This window comes from Lontra canadensis, unplaced genomic scaffold, assembly GCF_010015895.1.
Source record: "Lontra canadensis isolate GAN:19392208 unplaced genomic scaffold, GSC_riverotter_1.0 scaffold7, whole genome shotgun sequence".
NCBI classification, from domain to species: Eukaryota; Metazoa; Chordata; class Mammalia; order Carnivora; family Mustelidae; genus Lontra; species Lontra canadensis.
The window spans coordinates 35,170,501-35,191,371 of record NW_022631001.1 but is presented as its reverse complement, the minus strand read 5'-3'; the positions used below and the strand labels follow the sequence as shown (position 1 = coordinate 35,191,371).

At 51.8% G+C, this 20,871-nt stretch overlaps 1 protein-coding gene across 11 annotated transcripts in view; it reads right to left on the bottom strand.

Moving 5' to 3' along the window:
• The window catches only part of MICAL2 (microtubule associated monooxygenase, calponin and LIM domain containing 2), a 210,019-nt gene that overhangs the window by 94,418 nt on the left and 94,730 nt on the right, over window positions 1-20,871 (bottom strand). For all 11 annotated transcript variants that reach the window (XM_032853495.1, XM_032853485.1, XM_032853488.1 and 8 more), the window contains 9 exons: window positions 17,713-17,970; window positions 16,470-16,585; window positions 15,482-15,608; window positions 14,762-14,852; window positions 13,879-14,026; window positions 12,606-12,805; window positions 12,123-12,229; window positions 3,598-3,666; window positions 585-734 (listed from right to left, as the gene is read on the bottom strand). In XM_032853495.1, the coding sequence (XP_032709386.1) occupies window positions 585-734; window positions 3,598-3,666; window positions 12,123-12,229; window positions 12,606-12,805; window positions 13,879-14,026; window positions 14,762-14,852; window positions 15,482-15,608; window positions 16,470-16,585; window positions 17,713-17,970 (1,266 nt within the window). The remainder of the gene's footprint in view (window positions 1-584; window positions 735-3,597; window positions 3,667-12,122; window positions 12,230-12,605; window positions 12,806-13,878; window positions 14,027-14,761; window positions 14,853-15,481; window positions 15,609-16,469; window positions 16,586-17,712; window positions 17,971-20,871) is intronic.

Sequence of the window (20,871 nt, the reverse complement as noted above, 5' to 3'; positions counted from 1 at the left end):
GGGACGTCAGAGAACACTTGGGGGGGTTGGTTCCCATGGAGCTGAGAGCTATGACTTCGTTTCCCCTGGGGTGCACAGGTCTCCTCCCTCTGGACTTAGACTTCCAGGCAGCCAGTGTCTCTAAACCTCCCTTATGCTGTACTATCTCAAAGCTGGCTGCAAATCAGGTTGTGGTTACAAGGCAAAACCAAATTCTGGATCTCTTCTCCAGGGCAGAATAGGCATCAGCCAACTATGGTCCTCAGGCTGAAGCCGGCCTGCTGCCTGTTTCTGTAAATTCATTTTGCTGGTGCACAGCTATGCAATTTGCTTCAGTACCGCCCATGGCTGCTTTCAGGCTACAATGGCAGAGACAGCGCTGTAGAGAGATGGGAGGCTCCTAAGGCCTCAAACCTTTGCTCTGGCCTAAATGTGCTATCTGGTCCCTCCTGGGACCGCTGATCCAGAAGGAGCCCCCATCTCACCTGAGCCAGGCCTGGCTGGCGTGCCTGAAATCCCCCACTAGGCCTGCACGTTTCTGCTGGCTTCTCAGTAGGTGCTGGTCACCGGGAAGGCAGGTCCAGTGAGCATCTGACGGGACTCACCTGCCTCAGGAGTGAAGGGTTCCGAGAATTCTCTTCGAACTTGGCCAGCAGCTGACTTGCCATGGACTTGACTTTGTTCTGGCTTCCCACTTCTCTCCCACTGCTGCCCTCTGGACTGGAGCGCAGGCCACGGCTGGGATAGGCTGAAGGCTGCAAACGCCAAAGGAGCACATTGGTTATTGGATCCCAGAACCCAGATATCAGACAGCGGCCCGGGGACACAGGACACCAGACCAGTTTCCTGAAGAAGGATGCCAGGGTCCGAGGACGCACGGCAGGAGCAGCTGGTGACACCCACTGAGATGATCTTCTGGAGGGACAGGCACACCCACCTGGGAGCCACACAAGGTCTGAAAATGGGCTCTTTCACCTCCCTGCTCAGGGACCTTGGCAATTTACTTCATTTCTCTGAAGCTTCCTCATCTGTAAAATGGGAGCCCAGCCCACTTAACCTGGTTGTTGCAGAAAGTCAAATATAATAAGGAAGTGACCAGCAAAACCGTTTTCCAACTACCCTGTGTGGCAGCGAGAGGTGAAGAGTAGGGGGGATGAAGGAAGTAAGACGGGGTGTCAGTCAGGCAAGGCACAGTCTTTGGGCTCCCTTCTCCCCTCTCCTCTGCGCCCCGCTCCCAACGTCAACCAGTCCTGCTCTGTGGTCACTATCTTTAAAAAAACCTTTTAATCTGGAAATAATGTCAGACCTACAGAAAAGTTACACAGACAGCACAGAGAGTTCCCGCATACCCTTCATCCAGAAGCACCCAATGTTAGCATCTAGAATAATCGTGGTACTGTTACCAAAACGAAGCAATGAACACCAGCAGGTTCTGTTAACGAAGCTAGAGACCTGATTTGGGCTACCTCAGCTTCCCAGCGATGTCCTTTGGGTTCAGGACACAAGCCCAGGTCCCACATGGCATTTAGCCACGTCTCCTCAATCTCCCTACTCCGTAAGAGTTCCTCCATCTTTCTTCGCCTTTCATGACCTTGACAATTTTGAAGGACACTGGTCAGCTATTTTGTACAGAGTCCCTCGGGCTGGGTTGGTCTGATGTTTTCTCATGGTCAGACTAGGGTTATGGGTTCTGGAGAAGATGCCTCAAAGACCAAAACTGCTTGTGTCCCTGATACCAACGTGAGTGTTGACTGGTGAGGTGCTGGCTATGGTCACTTGGCTGTGCTGTTTTATAAAATGGAGTTCCATGAGAGCCTTCCCGAGCTCATCTGCTAAAACATAAAACTTGGAAAATTACCAGCGTTCGCTGGTTCAATGTTTGCTCTCCTTGCCGAAGGACCTGCTCCCACAGGCCTCAGCAGCAAATGCCACCATGGAATCAGGTAGGCCGTCCGCCTTTCCAGGGAGGCAGGGCCTCTACTTCTCCCTCTCCCTCTCCCTCACAGGAACAGATGTTCTCAAGACAACAAAGATATGTTCACTTAGAAAGGTCATGGGAAGAGGCAAGCTAAGGTCAATTGATTTTTTTTTTCTTAAAGATTCCCTAAGAGGACCAGCCCCAGGTGAAACCTTATATGCATAGCCATTTTGAAGTATTGGATAAACATGGACCGAAGAGTCACTCCCCACTTCAAAGTGCAGAACGGACCTCTGCATATCGCTATAGTCTTGAGTGGAAGACCGTAGGTTTACTGGAGCGTCACTGTTGGCATAAGGCCAAAGTCGGCCAGGACAGTGGGTCACGCAGACTAGCACTGCTCAGATACAAATCACTGCGGGGCTCTTTGAAATGCAGATTCAGATGAGTCTGTAGTCTGGGGTGGGCCCTGAGGCACCTCTAAGCAGCGGCTAGGTGAGGCTGATGCTGCTGGTTCCTGGCCCACACTGTGAGTAGCGAGAATTTGGAAAGAATTACTGCTTAGTGAAACCTGACTTTAGTACAATAGCTGATTCAGATCAGCCCAGATACAACTCAGAAGGGCAGGTGCAACCCATTTCTTCCCACACTCGGACTCCTGGGCTGCCAGCAACAGAGAGAGCAAAAACACTCCCTCAAAGAAGCCACGGATGAAGGGCAGGAGCAGGTTTCCACCTGAGACATCATGCATCACAGGGAAACTTCTAGGGAGGAGGCAGGGGCAAATCATAGGCACTTCAAGTAAGAGCCAACACCCCATAACCAGGGAAGTGGGAAGTTCCCCCCACCCTGTTCATCAGCTTCTGCTTCCTCCTTTCAACTATCTATTCAGGTTCACTAGGAATTTTCACTAGGTTCCTGATCACACCAGCACCAAGAAATGGAGAAGCAACTGCTCTTGAAAGGATCAACTTGTCTAGAAAAGGATTGGACAAGCGTGATTTGAACCCATTGGATAAAATGTGTTTGTGCACATTTTTTTAAGACATGAACTGAACTCTAGGGTTCCATTATCAGAGCGCCCCTTTGTCCCTCCCAGAAAATGGGGTAAGCAACAGGCGTCTTCCGCCCACCCCCTAGACGGCCTTGTAGCTCCCTTTGTTATAAGAGTCACTGTTTTGAGAGCCCATTTCTGGAGAGAGATTAGGTGCTTTATTTTGACAAAGTAGCCTGTAATTTCTGGCTTTCACCAGAAGGTGGCACTTGTGGGCACCGGGACATTTGCCTTGAAGACAAGTGCAGAAGACAAAAGGCAGAAGTTACGGCTCAAGGTCCCGGTGCCTGGTTACTAGTCCCCCTGATAATAGTGATGCTGTGTTGATTAGCACAGGTGCCAGACAGCATGCTTGGCACATTATATTCCCTTTCGTTTTTAGTCTTTAAAAATCCTGCAATAAGTTGCCTACATTTCCATTGTATCATCCGCCTTTCACAGACGTGAAGCACAGCCTGTGAGGCTCTGTTTCTCCAGCTGACACAGCTAGGAAACAGTAGAGGGGGGACCAGAGCCCAAAGGTGTCTCCCATCAAGCCAAGCTTGGAACCGAGTGGCTCACGAAAGAGGAAAGGGAAGGGCCAGCGCTGTGGCCACTGGCTGCCAGGCAACCAGCCTTTGCTTAAATGGACACTGTGGGCACGAACCTCATCCAGGTTGTTGAAGCCTTTCCGCCTCCGTTTGTTCATGTCGCTGTCTTCAGTCTGGGTGTCCACCTGCAGTGGCCAAGAAAGCGTCATGAGCTCAGGGTCTGCAAAGTCTGTGGTTCCACCAACTGCCCTGAGGCCCTAGGGCGGGCCTGGCACTAGCCCTGAGGATACCACCCGCCTGCAAAGAGCTGGTGGCCCAGGAGACACAAGGACACAGGTCACCCTGTTCTGGAACAGATGCAGATTTCTGTTCAGAGGAGGGAGACTTACTGAACCGGTGTGTGCATCAGAGGGGTGGGAATCACATCCCCAAAAATCTTTCTGAAACATCCCAAAACATAAAGAATCCCTGTGACACGGGAAGGGCAGGGACCATCTCTGGGGTCGGTGTGACCCTGGGCTCTGAGCAGTCACAGACAGGCCTGCTGATGTCCCTTGGCATAGCATGCTGCCATAAGGACACCCCCTCCCTCCTGCAACCAGGTGCCACTGCTCACCCCACAGGCAGGGATTCTTGGGGTTCAGAGCAGCTATCCGGCTGCTCTGCATAATTTAATGGCAAATTATGCCCGCCATTTGGTCACCGTTGCAAATGCCAGTAAACTGTATTTTATCAACTCAAGGGGACATCAGATAAGGTCTGAAAACTCTAGTGATCACACAGCTCTGTGTGCCCAGGACCGTTTTGATTTATTGTTTCCCCAGCAAAATTATTTAGTGTGTCCGCTTTCATTCTCGAAAGTATCCTGGTTAGACAATAAATCACATGGATGCCTTACTCGTAAGACTTTCCAGCCCACTTTCTGCTGCCTGAATCTGAACACTGAAATCTGGAGAACCCCCACTCTGCACAAGGCCACTGCTGCGACCCTGCAAGGGCCACCAAAGGGCACAAGCATTGTCAGTCTTATCTCCTATGGGGGGGGGGGGGGGCCTGCACAGACGGAGTGAGGCTGTGGGCTGGGCTGGGAACTGGAGGCTAGACTCAGAGCCTCCTCTGTACCCTGCCAGGCGAGTCTATCCTGACCCTGGGGTTAGACCTGTCTATCTACCCACATCTGGTATTTCTGCCACGAGTATCTTTGCTACAGACAGCTTGGCTTCAAGCACTTTTGCCACAAGCATTTTTACCACGTAATTCATTGGGTATAAAGCAATTTTGCTGTAACAGATACAGAAATAATGGGCTGACAGTTCGATTTCATTGGCTGATGGACAGCCTGGCTTCATTTCTCCCCCAGCACAGTACTCCTGTTTTTATATTACATAAATCTTAGCCCTCATGATGGTCTATATGGTGGTGCAGAGTTTTGAATCCGCATTTCCCACAGAACTTTGGGAGGTCTTCTGCTGGACTCGTGACAAAAGGCCAAGCACAAACAACAGGGGGAACAGGTGCTCACAAGGCAACATAACGCTTAGTCACAAATATGCATCCTTGTATTTGGAAATGGATACACCCTCTTTTTTTTTTTTTTTTTAAGAGAGAGAGAGAGTAGGGGCATAAGGAGGGGAAGAGAGAATCTTAAGCAGGCTCCACGCCTAGCCCAGAGCCCAAAGCAGGGCTTAATCTCAAGATTCTGAGATTATGATCTGAGCAGAAATCAGGAGTCAGATGCTTTAACGGACGGAGTGCCCCAGGCGCCCCGGGACACCTCTCTTAAGGAAGAACGTTTAGTGAAAAGAGAAAACGTGTAATGTCGAACATGGAGATGGATCAGTAAGCAAAGAACACATACCAGCATGAACGAAAGACCGCGAAGACAAGTGCTTAGGTACGATCTGCGAAATGAAACCAGCTCTTCGCGCGGTGTTGCCAAGAATCCACACTACATGTTCTGAAGGAGTCAAATCTTTTGTATTTCACAACAAAGTCCTTTTAATTTTGTTATTTGTTTGTTGTGTTTCATTATGTCCTTTTAAATGAATGCCCATTTTTTGTTTCTTGTGCTTTTTCTCGTTTGCAGCACAGCTGCCTTACAGCTGATTAGTTACAGAGCAAAAATGCTTGCAGCAAAGATGTTTACAGTGAGACGACCCAGACCCTGCAACCACCGGTCTCCAGCGGGGGCCTTCTCCAGACAGCCAGCCCCCTGAGGGCCATGGAATCCCCACGCCCAAGACTCCTACGCACTTGGGCCCTCCAGAGAAGGCCAGCTTACATCCCAGCCTTTGTTCCACTGGGCAGGCAGGGGGAGGGCTGCTGGCCATTCTCTTCCCTCGAACCCAGTACGGCCCAATCTGCCTCACCTCTCCTGCCCTTGCTGCACCACAGGAAGGTTTTTTTTACTTCTTGCCTATTCTGCTATAAGAGCTCGGAGCCCCCAGCACACATGACTGTGTGCCCACTTGCTCCCAGCAGAAAGCAACTGCTTCCCCAGCTTCTGTAGTCCCATCACCCCTGCCCCCTCCCCACATTTAGCAGCACCTTTAATATTTTCAAAGACAAGATCCACCACAGTTTAGGCATTGATATTTGTTCAAAAATTTGACCCTTCCCTTGTTCAGGGAGCACAAAACAACAGATCAAAGGGCCCTGCCTTCCCTCTAACATTTTTCTCAGCTTCTAATAAATCATTATTCTGTGAATGGAAATGATTTCAACCCAAACGCTTGGGCAAACACCAAGAGAAACAAATGACTTTATTCACAACAATGTTGGGTCTTAGAGGCGCAGGCCATCTGGGCCCCCAGTTCCACTGCCTGTGAATGGCTTGCTGGCCGAGACAGGGGCCTGAGAAAGTACAGGGCGTCCTACCCAACAAGAACACTGCATGCATAATCTTAGGGTTTTCTCTTGTTTTGTTGTTGTGTTGTTTCCACCTTAAATGAAGACTTGGCTTTTCTCTCAAAGAGTGACACCTCTTACTCTTTTTTTTTGCATTCAGCAGCTCCAGGCTTGAATGTTCCAACATCAGAGCCAAGGAGAACCAAACCCAGTAGGCTAGCCACAGGCTCACGAGAAATGCTCCTGGGAGGGAGTGTGCCCAGCACCTGAGAAGACCCCAGATCCTTCAGGGGAAATAAAAGAAGCCTGTGGGGCAACCTCCACTCCTCTGATTCAGCCTGACCCATAGGACAACAAAACGCAGTCCATATGAAAAGGTTGGCAACACACATATCGAAACGGTCTGTACTTTTCCTTATGGATTTCTCACGGAAGCACTGATTCTCAACTAAAGAGCGAGGTTAAAACAGAAAGGTGGAGAAAACTCACACCTAGGGATTTACCTAATATTTTCTTATCTGTATATCTCTATCTGCAAGCCAATGTCACCTTAGTACCCCCATCTCCTTGGACTCTATTTTGCTCTACAAAGAATGGGGTACAAGGAGGAAGAAAACACTTATGGTGCCCAGCCATACACAAAGAGTTCACTTTCTTTTGCTATTAATTTTTTCCTGCCTTACCCCCTAAGAACACATTCTTACCATGATTTCCCAATGACCTGAAAGAGTTCATGCACCAGAGGGCATTTATTAAACTAACTGGTATCTCCACTTTAAAAAAAAAAAAAAAGATATGTATTTGCTATTCTGATTATTTATTTGATCAGTACAAGATAACCATGTCCCCCAAAAGCCCAACTCCATGTGATCTTAGTCCAAAAGAAACAACCTTTATATTTTACTAGCTAGTATAGCCTAACTCTGGAAAAATTTAGATATGGGGCATAGGAAGAAAGATTGGCCATTGCAGGCAATGGCCTGGTTAAGTAGGGAGGCAGCAGGGATATTTAGGCCAATGATACTGGAAGGAAACTCTTCTCTCCTTCAGTAACAGACTAGTAAGGACTCATGAGTTTGAGTTCTGACATGACTTACTTCCCAGCTCTGTGACCTTAGGCAAATCACCCAACTTCTCCGACTGCCATTTCCTTGTCTATTATTTCCTTGCCTGGATATACTATCCAGCTCACAAAGTCCTGTACATAAAACACTTCTTATAAGGCACTGTATACCTCTTACGCACTGTTATTTAGATTAATACCAGTTAATAAATGAGAAAACCTGAATTCCAGGTCCAACTTTGACTTTTGCTACCTACAGGCAGTACATCGCAATTTAATGTCCCCACAGGCAAGACTCCCCTTCTCTTAACACCGGGCTGAGAATACACACCCCGTCTTCCTCCAGAGAGAACACAAGGAACAAATGAGATACATATGAGGCTGCTTTGCATGCCGTAAGGTGTCCCGCGATCATGGCTGCGGTGCCAAACCAAGGGTCCGGTGGTGCTAGCTTGACTCATTTTCTCAGGAAACAGGCATCTGCCTTGTCTCAGTACTCCTAAGGGACAGCCTTCCCACTTGGCTGGGCAGGGGCTCTGAACCACAGCAAACATCTGTGCACCCTGATGCAATGCAGGGCTGATGTGACGCAATGCATGGCTGACGTGATCGGAATCAGTCCACAGACAAGCAAAGGAACCTTCGCAGAGGTTCGAGCATGTGCCAAATCCCCGGCAGACCTAAATACGTGTTTGTCTGCCTGGCTTCTAATGTACTTTCACTCTGTGAGCCGCTCAGAACACCTGGCTGTGTGGCACAGGGGACAGAAGAGTGGCCTGCAAATCGTGGGGGCCCGAGGGGTAGCTCAAAGGCCCTGTGCTAGCTCAGCCCGGCTGCCCGGCACCCGTGCTTTTGGCCCTCTGGGACTTTCCCCAAGTCTCCGAGTTGAGAAGCACTAGAAACTTAGAGGAGAGCTCTGGCTGCTGGGTGGGGGTTCTGTGAGAGCAGCTGGGGAAGGGGAGAGGAATTCAGACATTCCCCCTAGAAGGGCAGCGTCCTCGGGCAGAGTCCTTGCTTGTCTTGTTCTCGGCTCTACCCCCAGCACCAGGAGTGCTGAGAAGAGAAACCAGCATCAAAGAGGCACCAGGTCCATCTGGGTGGAGGAAACACTTCCTTACTTCACGTGCCTGGTTCTTTGGAAAGTGTCTATGTGGGAGGGGTGAGGAGAGGAGAGCTAGGCGGGCACCCTGACTGCTGGGACCAGACACCCACACCAGCCAGGCTCTGTGAACTCTGCTGTCCTGGGAACAGTGTTGGAGGGGAGCCTGTGTCACCATCGGCCGGCTGAGAGGATAAACACCCTGGCCTCTGGGATGAGCTTTTCATGAACAAGTGACACCTCTGTGTTATGCTGTCTCGAAAGGAGTGGGCTCCGAATGGGGAAACCGACATCAAGTGTCCTGAGTGTGTACATACTGTCACGTGTGTGATGACTGCAATGGCCCTAAGTTCAGGCATGACCCACATGCTGTAGGCCTAGGAGGGGACATGTGGGAGGACAGAGACCATGTGGGTATGCTCAGATACCACCTGAGGTCCATGGTAACAGGAGATCCGCAGTCCACAGCAATTTTCCCAGGTCCCGCTTTTGTGAGGGTGCATTTAGGATCAGAGGTAGATCTTCAGGAACGAACCAAGGGCTTCTGGAGGGGAGCATGGAATCCACAAGCTCTCCCTTCGCCAGGCCTGGCCCTGCGACATTTGCAGCTCACCCATCGACCTCAGCGGTTTGCCACTCACCAGAGGGACAACTCTCTGGGCAGATCAATGGGAAAGTTACATTCTCTGAAAGAAAATAAGGCCCTCGGTGAAGGAAAGCTGATCAGTTTTCTTGGGATTTGGATGCTATCTGGGGTTAGGGATGAGACAATGACTTGACACCAACCACGAAAACCAGGAAGAGGAAGAGATTTTTAAGGCTGGCTCAGTAGAGAAAAACAGACCCTCTCCAGATTAAGATGTTGTATTGTGAACAAACATGGGCTTCTCAATTCCTGCATCGAGACGCTCCTCTGAGAGTTCAGGAGGGCATAGGGAGGGTCGGAGAGGGCTGAGGAAAGGGGGATGAGGTTGGAGGCAGATGCATCTGTGTGTCCGGATGGTGTGTGTGTGTGTGTGTGTGTGTGTGCGCTAGCGTGCACTCATGGGGCCACAGCTGGGCCTGCGTCTCTAGTCTATCAGGGCACATGGACAAGGGTGCGGGGGGCTGTGTGCCTAACTGCATGGCCATCTTCTGGGTATAACTACGGTGGAGCCTCGATGTGTGTGCAGTTTTTGGAGTGTCCCAGGCAGACATTCTCCATGCCCATCCTGGGGGACGCTGCTGTGGACTTAGTTCTCTCTGCTTGTGAGACATGTCAAGACCAAAGAGCATCGCAAATAGGTTCCCCAAACCAAAAAGTATCCAGATACAGGAAGACCCACAGTCGATGGGGAAGGAGGTACTTCGTGTGTGGTCTGATCGGTTCACGGACACTGAGTGGTCGACAGTGTCTGGGGTACTGCGGTGATGACTATGGCAGAATGTGACCCAGGGGCCTTTCTAACTCGCCAGCCCACCCAGAGGAAGCATTCAATCAAAAATCATGCCCACCCCAGCACTTACTTTAATGACCTAATCTTTCTACCTATCCAACAGCTGGGCAAATCTGAGACATAAATGAAGCTGTGGAGGGGGACTGGACCCCTCTCAGGATGGGCAGACCCTAGGCAGCCCTTCAGGGGCAAATGGACATGGTTGAACCTTGGCCAGGGCTGGGCCAGACAGAGCCTGCCCATGCCCCCTGCATTTTCTAGCAGAGCCAGTGGGAAGTGGGGTGAGCAACTCTCAGGCCTCCGAGGGCCTGGCTGGCCTTGCTGACCATTCCCCATGTGACCCTGGGCTGGCCAGACTGTTAGAATTCCGTCATTCTGTAAACAGAGGTGTGGCGAGTGAAAGGTTTCAACATTCCTCTCCAGTTCCCCCTGCTGTTCCCAGTTGTGGGCTAAGTGGTGGAGAAAGCAGGTGGATGGAGAGAGGCCTTCAGTGTTGGGCTCAGACAGTTCCCAGAAAGGCTGCCCTGGCTTGCTTGGTTGGGGAAGCCTGAAGTGGGGAGGCTTAGAGGGAATGAACCTATGACCAGTATCCAGAAGATGACTTTCACTCAGTGGGACATGTGGTAGGCCACACAGCCCTCACACAGAGCCTCTCAACGGGGCAGCCTGGGGAGCAGGGGCCACAGAGCCGCCAGGGGCAGTTCTGCTCTGCTGGAAACCCCAGCAGACCGGCACACCTTCCCTCCCCAGCCCTGGCCTTGCTAGCCCATTCCCTCCTATAGATAGGGTGTGCCCACTCCTGGAGTTAGCCCAAAGGCTACAACGTTGCAGGGAGTACAGACCTCAGTGGAAAAAGTGACCCGCTGCTCACAGAGCCAAGGCAAAGACAGGAGGCTACGTGGCCCCAGCCCCACCCTGGGTGGAGGGGCGGGCAGGACCAGGCATGACTGACCACAAGTAGGAGGCTGTCAGCAACCTAGAAAGTCACACACACAGAGGTCTGCAGCCCTCTGGGGCCCCGTGGAGAGAGGCAAGCTTTGTAGGAGCACTTGCCACCTAACATCTCTGGTCCTTCATTTCTGGATGTATAAAATGAACACATCACATAAGATAACTTGTATCATACCTACCACAGACATACCATCATTCAAATGAAATTATAAAAAAAAAAAAAAATCACTAGCCTCATGGTTCCCAAACTGTGTTCCAAGGCACCCCATGGCCCCACCATGAGCTTGCAGAGGAACCATAGGATGCTTTAAATTTTCTAGGGAAATGTGGTGAAGTCTGTTTACATCTTGTAAAATACCTGTACCAAGTCATTTGGACTTAACTACTTAGTAAACAGACCTTTCAGGTATTTCTTTCAATCTAGGGGCACTGTGATAAAAATCACTGAGACACTAAGGGTGCCGTTAAGAAAGTTCCGGAACCTCTTTCAGCTCTGAGCTCCTCAAAGGTGTACCTTATTTACCTCTGTGTATTTGCTACTCTCATTAAAAAAAAAAAATGGGTGATCAGGTGGCTCAGTCAGTTAAGCATCCGATTGTTGATTTTGGCTCAGGTCATAATCTCCGGGTGGTAAGATCAAGCCCCGCGTGGGGTTCCACACTCAGCATGGAGCCTGCTTGGCATTTTCTCTCTCCCTCCCTCTATCCCTCCTCTCCTGCTATCTCTCTTAAAAAAAAAAAAAAATTAGAGAAACAAACCAAAATATTCAGCCCTAAAGTTGGCAACATTTGTGGAAGGAAGGAGGGAGGGACAGAAGGAGGAAGAGCAGGAAGAAGGAAGGAAATTAATGGAACAGAACATATAAATGTAGCCTTACCATATACTCTGTCACCAACAGGCATGGTATAACTGATCAAAATTGCTGAGCAAGTGAGAGATCATCTCCCCTTCCTCTTAGGAGGCAGGGCTCATCTGATTTACTTAAAAAAATACTCAGCTGCATGACCTCTCAGATCTGAGCCATGCCCCTCCTAGAACCAGTGTATGTCACTGAAGCCAGCAACACGGTGCCGCGGGGACTTCCAACAGCACAGGGTCACTAAACCGCGCCTTACTCATGTCTCCCATGGGCTCTCGATCTGTGTCCTTTATCAGCATTAACAGACTGAGCACATGACCTTCTCCCTTCCCCTGGCCCCATCCATGGGCAAAGAGAAATCCAACAAAAATCAGGCCAAAACTTACCCGTGGCGTCCTCTTTCTTGGAAATGTGAGGTTGAGATAGTTATGAGAAATGGAGGATTTGGCCAAACTGAGGTCAGCATTTTCTCCATAGTTTTTGCCCCAAGAATCTGTTAGGAAATAAAAATGGGACGGCGATCAGACCCTGCCACCACTACCCCAGGGCTCAGGGGGTGTCACTGCTACAAGATCCCTCCAAGTAATTCCCTCACCCTCAAGGTTGGGTAGGAGGCTGACGCAGCTCTCAACAGTGACCTCCCAGTCACAGGGGCAGACCTTCGGCCTCATGTGGCCCCTGCCCCACATGCCCACTCACACACACAGGCCTGGGTGGGTGGAGGCCACCCCGGTTTGGCCTCCAAGTGAGAGGGAAGGCAGGGGCCAGCCTGAGAACATTAGACACAGGTGTGGAGAGCAGCCAGACATGGGCACAGGGTGGAGATGGCCCAAGGGCACAGCAAAGCCTGCCCCACAGAAGGGCCTTACCCACAGGCCTCAGCGGGGTGGCCCGGAAGAGCTCGTAGAACTTGGAGAGGTACATGACCATGCTGAGCTTGTCGGGCTCCTGGGCTGACGCCATCTCCTTGCCTGTGGTCACCGGGGGTATGCCAAACTCACGCTCGGCCACGTCAAATGCCAGCTGGTTGTTCTCCACGGCGTCATCTTCGTTCAGAGAGTCAAAGTTGCTGGAGAATCAAAACGAGGTAAAGTTCAGGCACAGGAGACAGAAGTGTGAAGAGCTGAACCAACTTCCTGGTAAGAAACCCTGTGGACAACGTTCTGCTGGGTCTCAGCAGGTGGGGAGGGGTGAAGGGGCTGTGACCCCAAATCCCCCCAAATCTCCCCACCCCCTGCTGCCCTCCCTGCACTACCCCTCTGCTCCCCCCACCCACGACTGCCCAGGGAGGCTCCTTCTCACTTGGGGTAGGGACCAAATCAGACTTAGGCCATGTCAATGTCTTTGCTGCCTGGGCTGAAATAATCAGAAAATAATTTACGTCTCTGGAAAACTTATCAGCTATTTTACTTTTAAATAGTTCCTTTATGTGCTTGTGCTTTTAATTATAAAAGTATATGAATATCTTGTATAAAAAAAAAAGAATCAAGGGATCTACAACATGCAAAGTAACAAGCGAGCACCCCATCCCCTTCTTGAGGCAGCCTCATCCCTAAAGGTGCCGACTGACAACCCTCTGGTGAGTTTCCTTTCAGCCTTCTGCATGAACGTGCTCGTGGCTGTGGTTACTCTGCAGCTGGTCTGAATCCAACATTAATACATGTATGGGGCCTTCAACATCATAAAGTGCGCCCGATCTTCCTATCGATGCTGCCATCATTCCCAATTTACAAAGAAACAAATTCAGAGAAGCTAAATGACCTGCCCAGCTCCACACAGCTAACTGGTCTGCATCTCAGATCTAATTCCCTTGGCTGTACAATCCTCAAACTGTTCCCCAGAATGAGGTCTTGCCCGTAATTTCTCTCTGATGGAGAGAGTGCCAGGTGTGAATGCTCGATTTCCCCAGCGCAGTGATGGCGGGGATGTGGGGACAAGTGTGAGCATGGAGTCGGGGCTGCTTCTGTTCCTGGTGTGTTCGAAACACAGGTCAACTGCTGACAGTGATCAGTGCAAACAGAAAAGAACAAACTCAAGAAAATCTCAATCCAAAGATGTATTCTGAGCCAAGATTCTGCCTCCAGCAGAACCCCTGATTGCCCTTGTCTCCAGGGTGCCCCCGGGCCTGCACCCTCGACTCACATCAGCTCAGGCCGGAAGCGGTGGATGATGGCACACAGGGCCAGGCCGTTGCGCCAGGATGTGGTCAGGTCAGTAACCTCGACGTGCTGGTAACCCTCAGTTTGCTGCTGGCACCAGGTTAAGAGCTTGCTGGGCCGGATGTCTAGCTCTGCAGCAGGGGGAGACAGACAGTGGTGGAGAGTGTCCTGGAGCAGGTGCGTCAGAGCTGCTTCTTGAGGAACGTCGAGGGATTCATCAGACAGAAGGCGGCACTCCAGGAAAACAGAAGAGGGCCGTGCCATGGGAAAAATCTAGAAAGGCCTGGAAGGTTGTGCACAACAGAGGCGGCAGCGGTGGTTCATGTGGGAGGGGAAGGGAAGGTAGGCTGAGAAGGCTGGGTGCCCAGTGGTGGGGAGGAGCCGGTGTCTGAGCAGGCAACAGAAGCCAGAAAGGCCTCTCAGCAGGATGGTGACCCAAGCAAGGCCAGACCGATGCTAGAGAGTCATTTATTTAACCATCCCTTCCCGCCATTAGGAAAAGAGTGCAGCACATGTAGCCTGTTATCTGGTGGGGGAAACAAGATCTCCATACTGGAAACAACAGGGAAGGAAAAGCAAGGCCCAGTGAATCAATTCCACAGTTCACTTTCATGTCCTAAGTGCTTGACACATATTCACGCCTTTACAACCAATCTGCAGTTGGGGTTGTCCTTGTCCCGGTTTTACAGATGAGGAAACGGAAGGACAGAGAAGTGCCTGGCCAAGGTCACATGGGTCATAGCGGCAGAGCTGAGTGGGCTGCCGGGCCTGGGCCCCCAAAGCCACTCAGCAGGCCTGGTCCCCGCAAAGCGTTCCCCAACCCTATACCCCTGCAGCCTGGCCGAGGACCCGGGGCGGTGGCTTACCCCTCCTGGATAGGCTCATGGATCTCCTCACCGAGCCCAGCCTCTCGAGAGCGCATGGGTGCAGCTCCTTAGTGATGTACAAGTGCTTCACCTACAAGCCAAAGAGACCACACAGCTGCCCACCGGTATCTCCCCAAAGCTGGTCTCGGGGCCAGCCCTGCCTCGACTCTGCGTCTACCACCCCTCTGTTGCTGGAGGGCATGACTTCGGGCAAGAGGTCCTGGGGAACATGAGATGCTGAGCAACAGATCTCAGCTGTCCACCCAAACGCGGGGGGACTCAAGTGTAAAACTACGTGATTGGCTGATTTTACAAACATCACACCGTTCTTTGCGCTGTTGCCCGAAGTTGGCGGCTGCGGGTTCCTGAGTCAACGGGAGGAAATGGGACTGCAGGACGGGGAAGTGAAAGGACCTGACAGTTGGTGGAGCAGACTCTGCAGAGAGGCGTGATTAGCGACCCCTACTCATGGTGACAGGAAACACGTCAGCGTGTGCACAGATGAGGGCAGGTGCTGGCTGTATTCTAGTTCTTTCCTGCAGGCTAGAGAGATGCTGACTCTCTTGTCTCTCGTGGCTCTCCTAGAGAGAGGAACTGGTCCCACAGCTGAGCCAGGAGTTAGCGGCAGCCTCAGCCCTAGGGATGGGGCCAGATTTTCCATGGCCTCCCACCCACCGGTCAGGGCAGGGTGACCCAGACGGGGCCCAGGGAAGGACTTACCTGATGGGGCCGGACACAGCTGGAGTTAAGATTTGGGTACCGTGTCCCTGGGTCCAGTGTGTACTGCTCAAAGTTCTTGTTGATGTTCTCCGGAGTGGTCTGAGGTAACAGCCGGTAAAGACTCTCTCTAGGATGAGGCAGAGCCCGGGGGTCAGGGACTGCTCTGGCAGCCGCATGCCTTCATCCCCCCAAACTCCTTCCCCTGCTCTTAAAGGTTTAGATGTGTTTGTGTACTTCTTCCCTGCAATGCCTGGCCCCTGTGTTTCCTGAGACTCACAAAGTGGGGGACAGTCGAAGGACTAGGGAGAGAGGGTGGGACGGGGTCCAGCGGCAGCGATGTTGGCCTCCTTCCCCGAGCAGAGGGCAGTGACACCAAAGCTGGCAGCCGAGGGACCTGTGGTTTTGCTAGAACCTCCATTCAGCCATGCTGCCTCCTATGGCCTCCTGTCCGCTGTGACCACAGGCCTCCACACCCAAGACCCGCAGAGGCCAGTCCCCCTCCCCCGCCCCACCTGCCAGTCTTGATGTCTTCCAGTCCACCAGCTGTTACAGCCACGTGGCCAGCAGCAGGGGTCTGGGAGGGAGCCCAAGGTCTCAGCAACAGCAGAAGAGGCCTGAGAGATCAGAAGCCCAGGCAGCTGAGACTTCCCCTCAACCTCTTTCATCTCACAGCGACCTGGCTGTGCTGGGAACCCCAACTTTGGGAACACTCCAGATCAATATTTCTCTTTTGCATTCAGGTCCTAAGGTCCTGGCCCCAAGAGAAGTCACTGGAGGAGGTAGAACCTAACACAGAAAGTCTCCCTGGGATCCTGATGATCAAATCAGGCCACATGTGAGAAGGACATAAAAGAGCACAGAGGCTTCAGGTTCATCCAGGATCCGCCTGATGGCCAGCCCTGCTCCCTTCCTGTCCAAGCTGTGGAACCAGCACGCCCTGCCCCTACCCACCCCCACGCCCAGCTGGAAGCCGGGCAGCAGTACTCACCTTTCAGCAAGCAGCTCCAGGGGAGGGGTGCCCTGATCCCAGTTTTTCACCATCCAGGCCGTGTCAAAGGCTGCCAGGAAGCCCCGGGCACAACCTGTGCCCATGGGCCAAAATGGCTAGAGAAGAAAACATGCAAAACTCCAGTGGGTTCTCATGCCTCCCACCCCAACCCCCAGGCTGCTATCCCGTCCTCTCCAGCACTCAGTGCTTACCCAGCCTGTGGGAGGCACGGGAAGGAATGTGGGGCGACAGGACAGCCCCCTAGGTTTCAGTACGAACACGTTCAGCTATAGCAGCAAGTCACACATAAAAGGGGCTGTGTCCCAGGAATGGAAAAACTGCTGGGGGAGGGGGGAGGCGGCTCAAACAAGGCACAGGCAAATGCCCCCTCAACCCAGGGAGATGGAAATCGGGAAGGCTTCACAAAAGAGTTGCATTTATGCTGATTTTAAAGAACGGGTAGGCTTCTAATCTTGATCCATTCAAGAGCAGCAGCGTGGGCAAAGGCCTGGTGGAGGAATGGAGCAGAGTAACAGGAGGGAATGCTGAGAAGGGAGACGGTGGGGTTGGGGGGGGTGCTGCCGATCACAGCCCACACACCATGGTAAGTGAGGGCTGGTCCGCCAAGCTAAGTTCTAACTGAACTGTCCCCTGGGCACCCAAAGCATGGTTTGGAATTTGACTCTTACTTGGGATAAATAAACATTTTTTGGTTACTGCTTACTTTAAAGATAAAAATGTAACCCTGCTGAAAAACTTGGTTCAAGCTAAGGATGCTTACAGTTGCCGATGCTCTGGGCAGCATTCTGAGCTGGAGGCCATGGAGGGAAACCAGACTTTGGGGCCCACATGTCTTTTTGTCCCCTCTATGATCTCCCTGTTGCAAGGCCCCAGAGATCTCCCCTTGTGAGGAAGAAGTTGTGGCCCAGCTGAGGGGGTACATGTTATGAAGAGACCTGCCCATGTAGGCCAGAGTAGGGCTGACTAGTTTCCTACTTTGACAAAGAGGTCAGCGCAAAGAGCCCAGAAGTGCGGAGAGGAAGACACCATGAGCTCCTCTGGGTCTGGTGAAAGGGCAGGCCAGGTGCAAGCTGGAGGCCAGGACGGGCCTGGCCAAGTCCGGCCCACTGGCAGGGATCCCATCTTTCCCCTGGCTGCGGGAGAGCAGATGCCACTGGCCACACCAGAAATGCAAGGATCTGTTTTCTACCGGGAACCGGGGGGTTCCAAACACAGATGCTACCTCAAGCAAGCTGTCGCCCACCAGGGCCACGAGGAGCTGGTGGGACTGGCGCTCCCGCACCAAGGCCGCGTTCTCTGAGGCGTACATGGAGGTGAAGTCGAACATAGCCACGTCAGGCTGCCCATAGTGGTTCAGAGCAAAGTCTAGCGATGGCAGCTGGTAATTGGTGGCGAAATCTGCGGCCTCGCGGGCGTAAGAAAGCAGGTTGTCCTGGTTCACGTTCTCTGCGCACAGCAGCATCTCTGTGTCGATGTAGTCCTGGGGAGAGAACGAGATTGTGGTGTGGGAATCCACCCCTGTAATGGGCAAGAGTTCACACCCACATCTTTGCAAAAGAACTTGGAATGGTTTTATACAGCAAAGCTAAGCAAAACAGAAACTCAGGGCCAAAGGAATCAAGAGGAACGAAGTCAGTCATCTGTCAGGGTTGACAGAGCTGTGATTACGCCTCACACTTGGCTTTGAGCTTCCTGGCATCCAAGGCAAAAGGGAAATGTGATCTATGGCAGCGCTTTCCTTATCAGAAAGAAGGAAGCATAGACATTCCTAGGGGAGGAAATTTTTTTCCTGGCACTAAATTCTAAAAGAACTATCTCACGTCGGAATTTTGATAGAGAACATAGTGTCGTAATAACCAGCTTACTCAATAATGGACTTGTGGTAAATACAGAAGTATATTTTACATGGCTGGTTCTTGCGATAACTTTCAGTACAATTAAAAGATGAGAGAGCAAATAAGAAATAGTGATTTCATAGCGGACTAAGCTAAGCTAATATGATCCAGACATGCTACGTTTGGTGGTCAAACAAGACCAGAAAAGGCATGAACGCTTGGCAGAGCTCTCACACCTTCCCTCCAGAATCAGCTCTCTCTTTTCTTGAGAGGCTAGGGCCACTCAGGGCTCTGCTTTGCTCTTAAAATGTAAACTGTCACACTCCCTGCTAGCAGGAGGAGGGCCGTGGCTTAGAGGTGCAGGAGATCCATTCCTGACAGATGCTGGCAGTGACCTGCAGGACATACCCCAAAGTCTAATCTGCTCATCATATGACTAAGAAACTAGAAGGCTTTCCTCCCAAAAGGTGACACAGAAAGTGCAGATCCCAAGGCGGGGCAGGGGCGTGGGCGGGAACCAGTATGTAAGACTAACACAGGCCTCGGGGTTATCCAGAGCCCGAGGTCAGATTCCACCTTTGCTTTTCACTGAGCAAATGTGGGCAAATTACTGAACTTCTCTGGGTTTCCATTTTCTCATTTCTCATTCTGGGAATAACAAAATCTACTTCACACAGTGAGGACCGAAGGAAATCATAGACATTAAATCCCCAACCTGACGCCTGGCACATGGTAAGTGTTCAGTGAATGGGAATTTCTGTCCCCTATAATTCATGATGGCACAAAACATAAACGTATGGTGAAGTACGCTCCTGGACCATTCCTCACCCACACACTGACAGGAGCATTTAGAAGGCACAGCCACGTCAAGAAATACAGTGACCCACTGTGTCAGTTTTCCTAATAACCACGATTTCAAATACCTTGTTCCAGAAATTTTAACACGCTCACACCAAACTACATCACCCAGATCGTACCCAGCACTGGCCTGGGAGCCCTGTGTCGGGTTGTGGCGTTCAGGCTGGAGCTCTCGCGATTCACGTGTCCTTTCTCACACCTGTTCCTACAGTCACATGACCAATCCCCTCCCTTAAAGGTGTGGAGAGGAGACAGGGATGGAGAGGTCTTGAAAATATCCCTCTTCAGAGCATGCTGTCGGTAGTAGGCTGGCTGACCAGTGAGTGTGAGCACTGCACAGTGAAGGTCGCTCGTGCTGGGGGCCCCGAGAGGAGCATGTGTTGGTCTGGGAGCCCACCTGGGCCAGGACTGCTGGGTGGAGCCACGGGACCTTGTTGGGCAGGAAGTTCCAGGGGAGTGGATGGATACAGGAGCAGGACCACGGGGAGGGGTTAAGAACAAGGACAAGGGAGAGAAAGGTGGGGATGGGTCCCTATGGAAAGTGGGCAGGCCTGGAGAAGGCGTTTTAAATTAAGACAGAGGCAGGAGAATGAGGGTGGGTCCCATTTTCCACAGGCACAGGTACAGAAGAGAGGCTGCGTCCTAGGCAGAGAGGAGGGCCAGTAGAGGGAGAAGCATCAAGAATGGCCCAGGTGGGGAATCTGACAGAACAGTCGCCCCACATACTAAGCTGAAAAGAATGCTGGAGACCGGAAGAGGTCAGGCAATGGCTTCCAACGAGAGTGGGTTCAGCATTTGGAGACCGGCTCTGATGTGTGCTCACCTTGCCCATTGACAACAGCGCTCCCTCACACAGTGGCAAGAACAAGCCTGCTGCATCCGGGAGCCCTAGCCTGTATGTATACGGCCCAGAAGAGGCAGGGCCCGGCAATGGTCCACCCTCCTCATGTCAGAAAGCAAGAAAGACAGAGCTGGGAGCCCGGAGACATGGTTTCCTGAGGAGAAACTTCACTCTCCCTTCAGGAACCATGGGAAGCCCAGAGATCAGCAGGAATAGATGGGGAAGCAGGTCAGTCAGTCGATACACATTTACTCAGCACCTCTGTGTGCCTCTAGGAAGATGCTGACCCGTGCAGGGAGAGAAAGTGAGAGAGAACTTCCCATTCCTCTGGGAGCATGACAAGAATGTTAATTTGAGTGGCTCGGGGTAGATGGACCAGCTCCCAGCTATGCAAATGCCACAGAGCTTGGCTGGACACGGGGAGACTCAAGGCCAGAGCTCCTGAACCAAATGGCCATCCAGCTTTCTCATGTCCGGCCTGGGGCCTGTAATTTCTAGCCAAGAATTCCTGTCTTATACCTAGGGGGCCCCGCAGCACCGGCTTGGAAGATGCTCCCGGAGTCTGTGAGGAGAAGAGAAGCCTTGGTGAGGACACCCACGAGCCTGGGATCTGCTCCCAGCTCCTCCACAGTCATGATGGGTTCACAGTGAGTCATGCTGGCCCACCTGTGCCGTGACGGAGAGAGGGGAGTATGAAGGGGCTACAACAACTGCCAAAGAGTTGAGTCACTGTGAGCAATGTGTCGTGGTCTGGACAAATGCCCCAGGATGCCCTGAAGGAACCTTAGTATCCCAGAGGCTGGAGTACTCAGCCAGTGAAATAGAAAACCCATGTCAAACTCTGCCT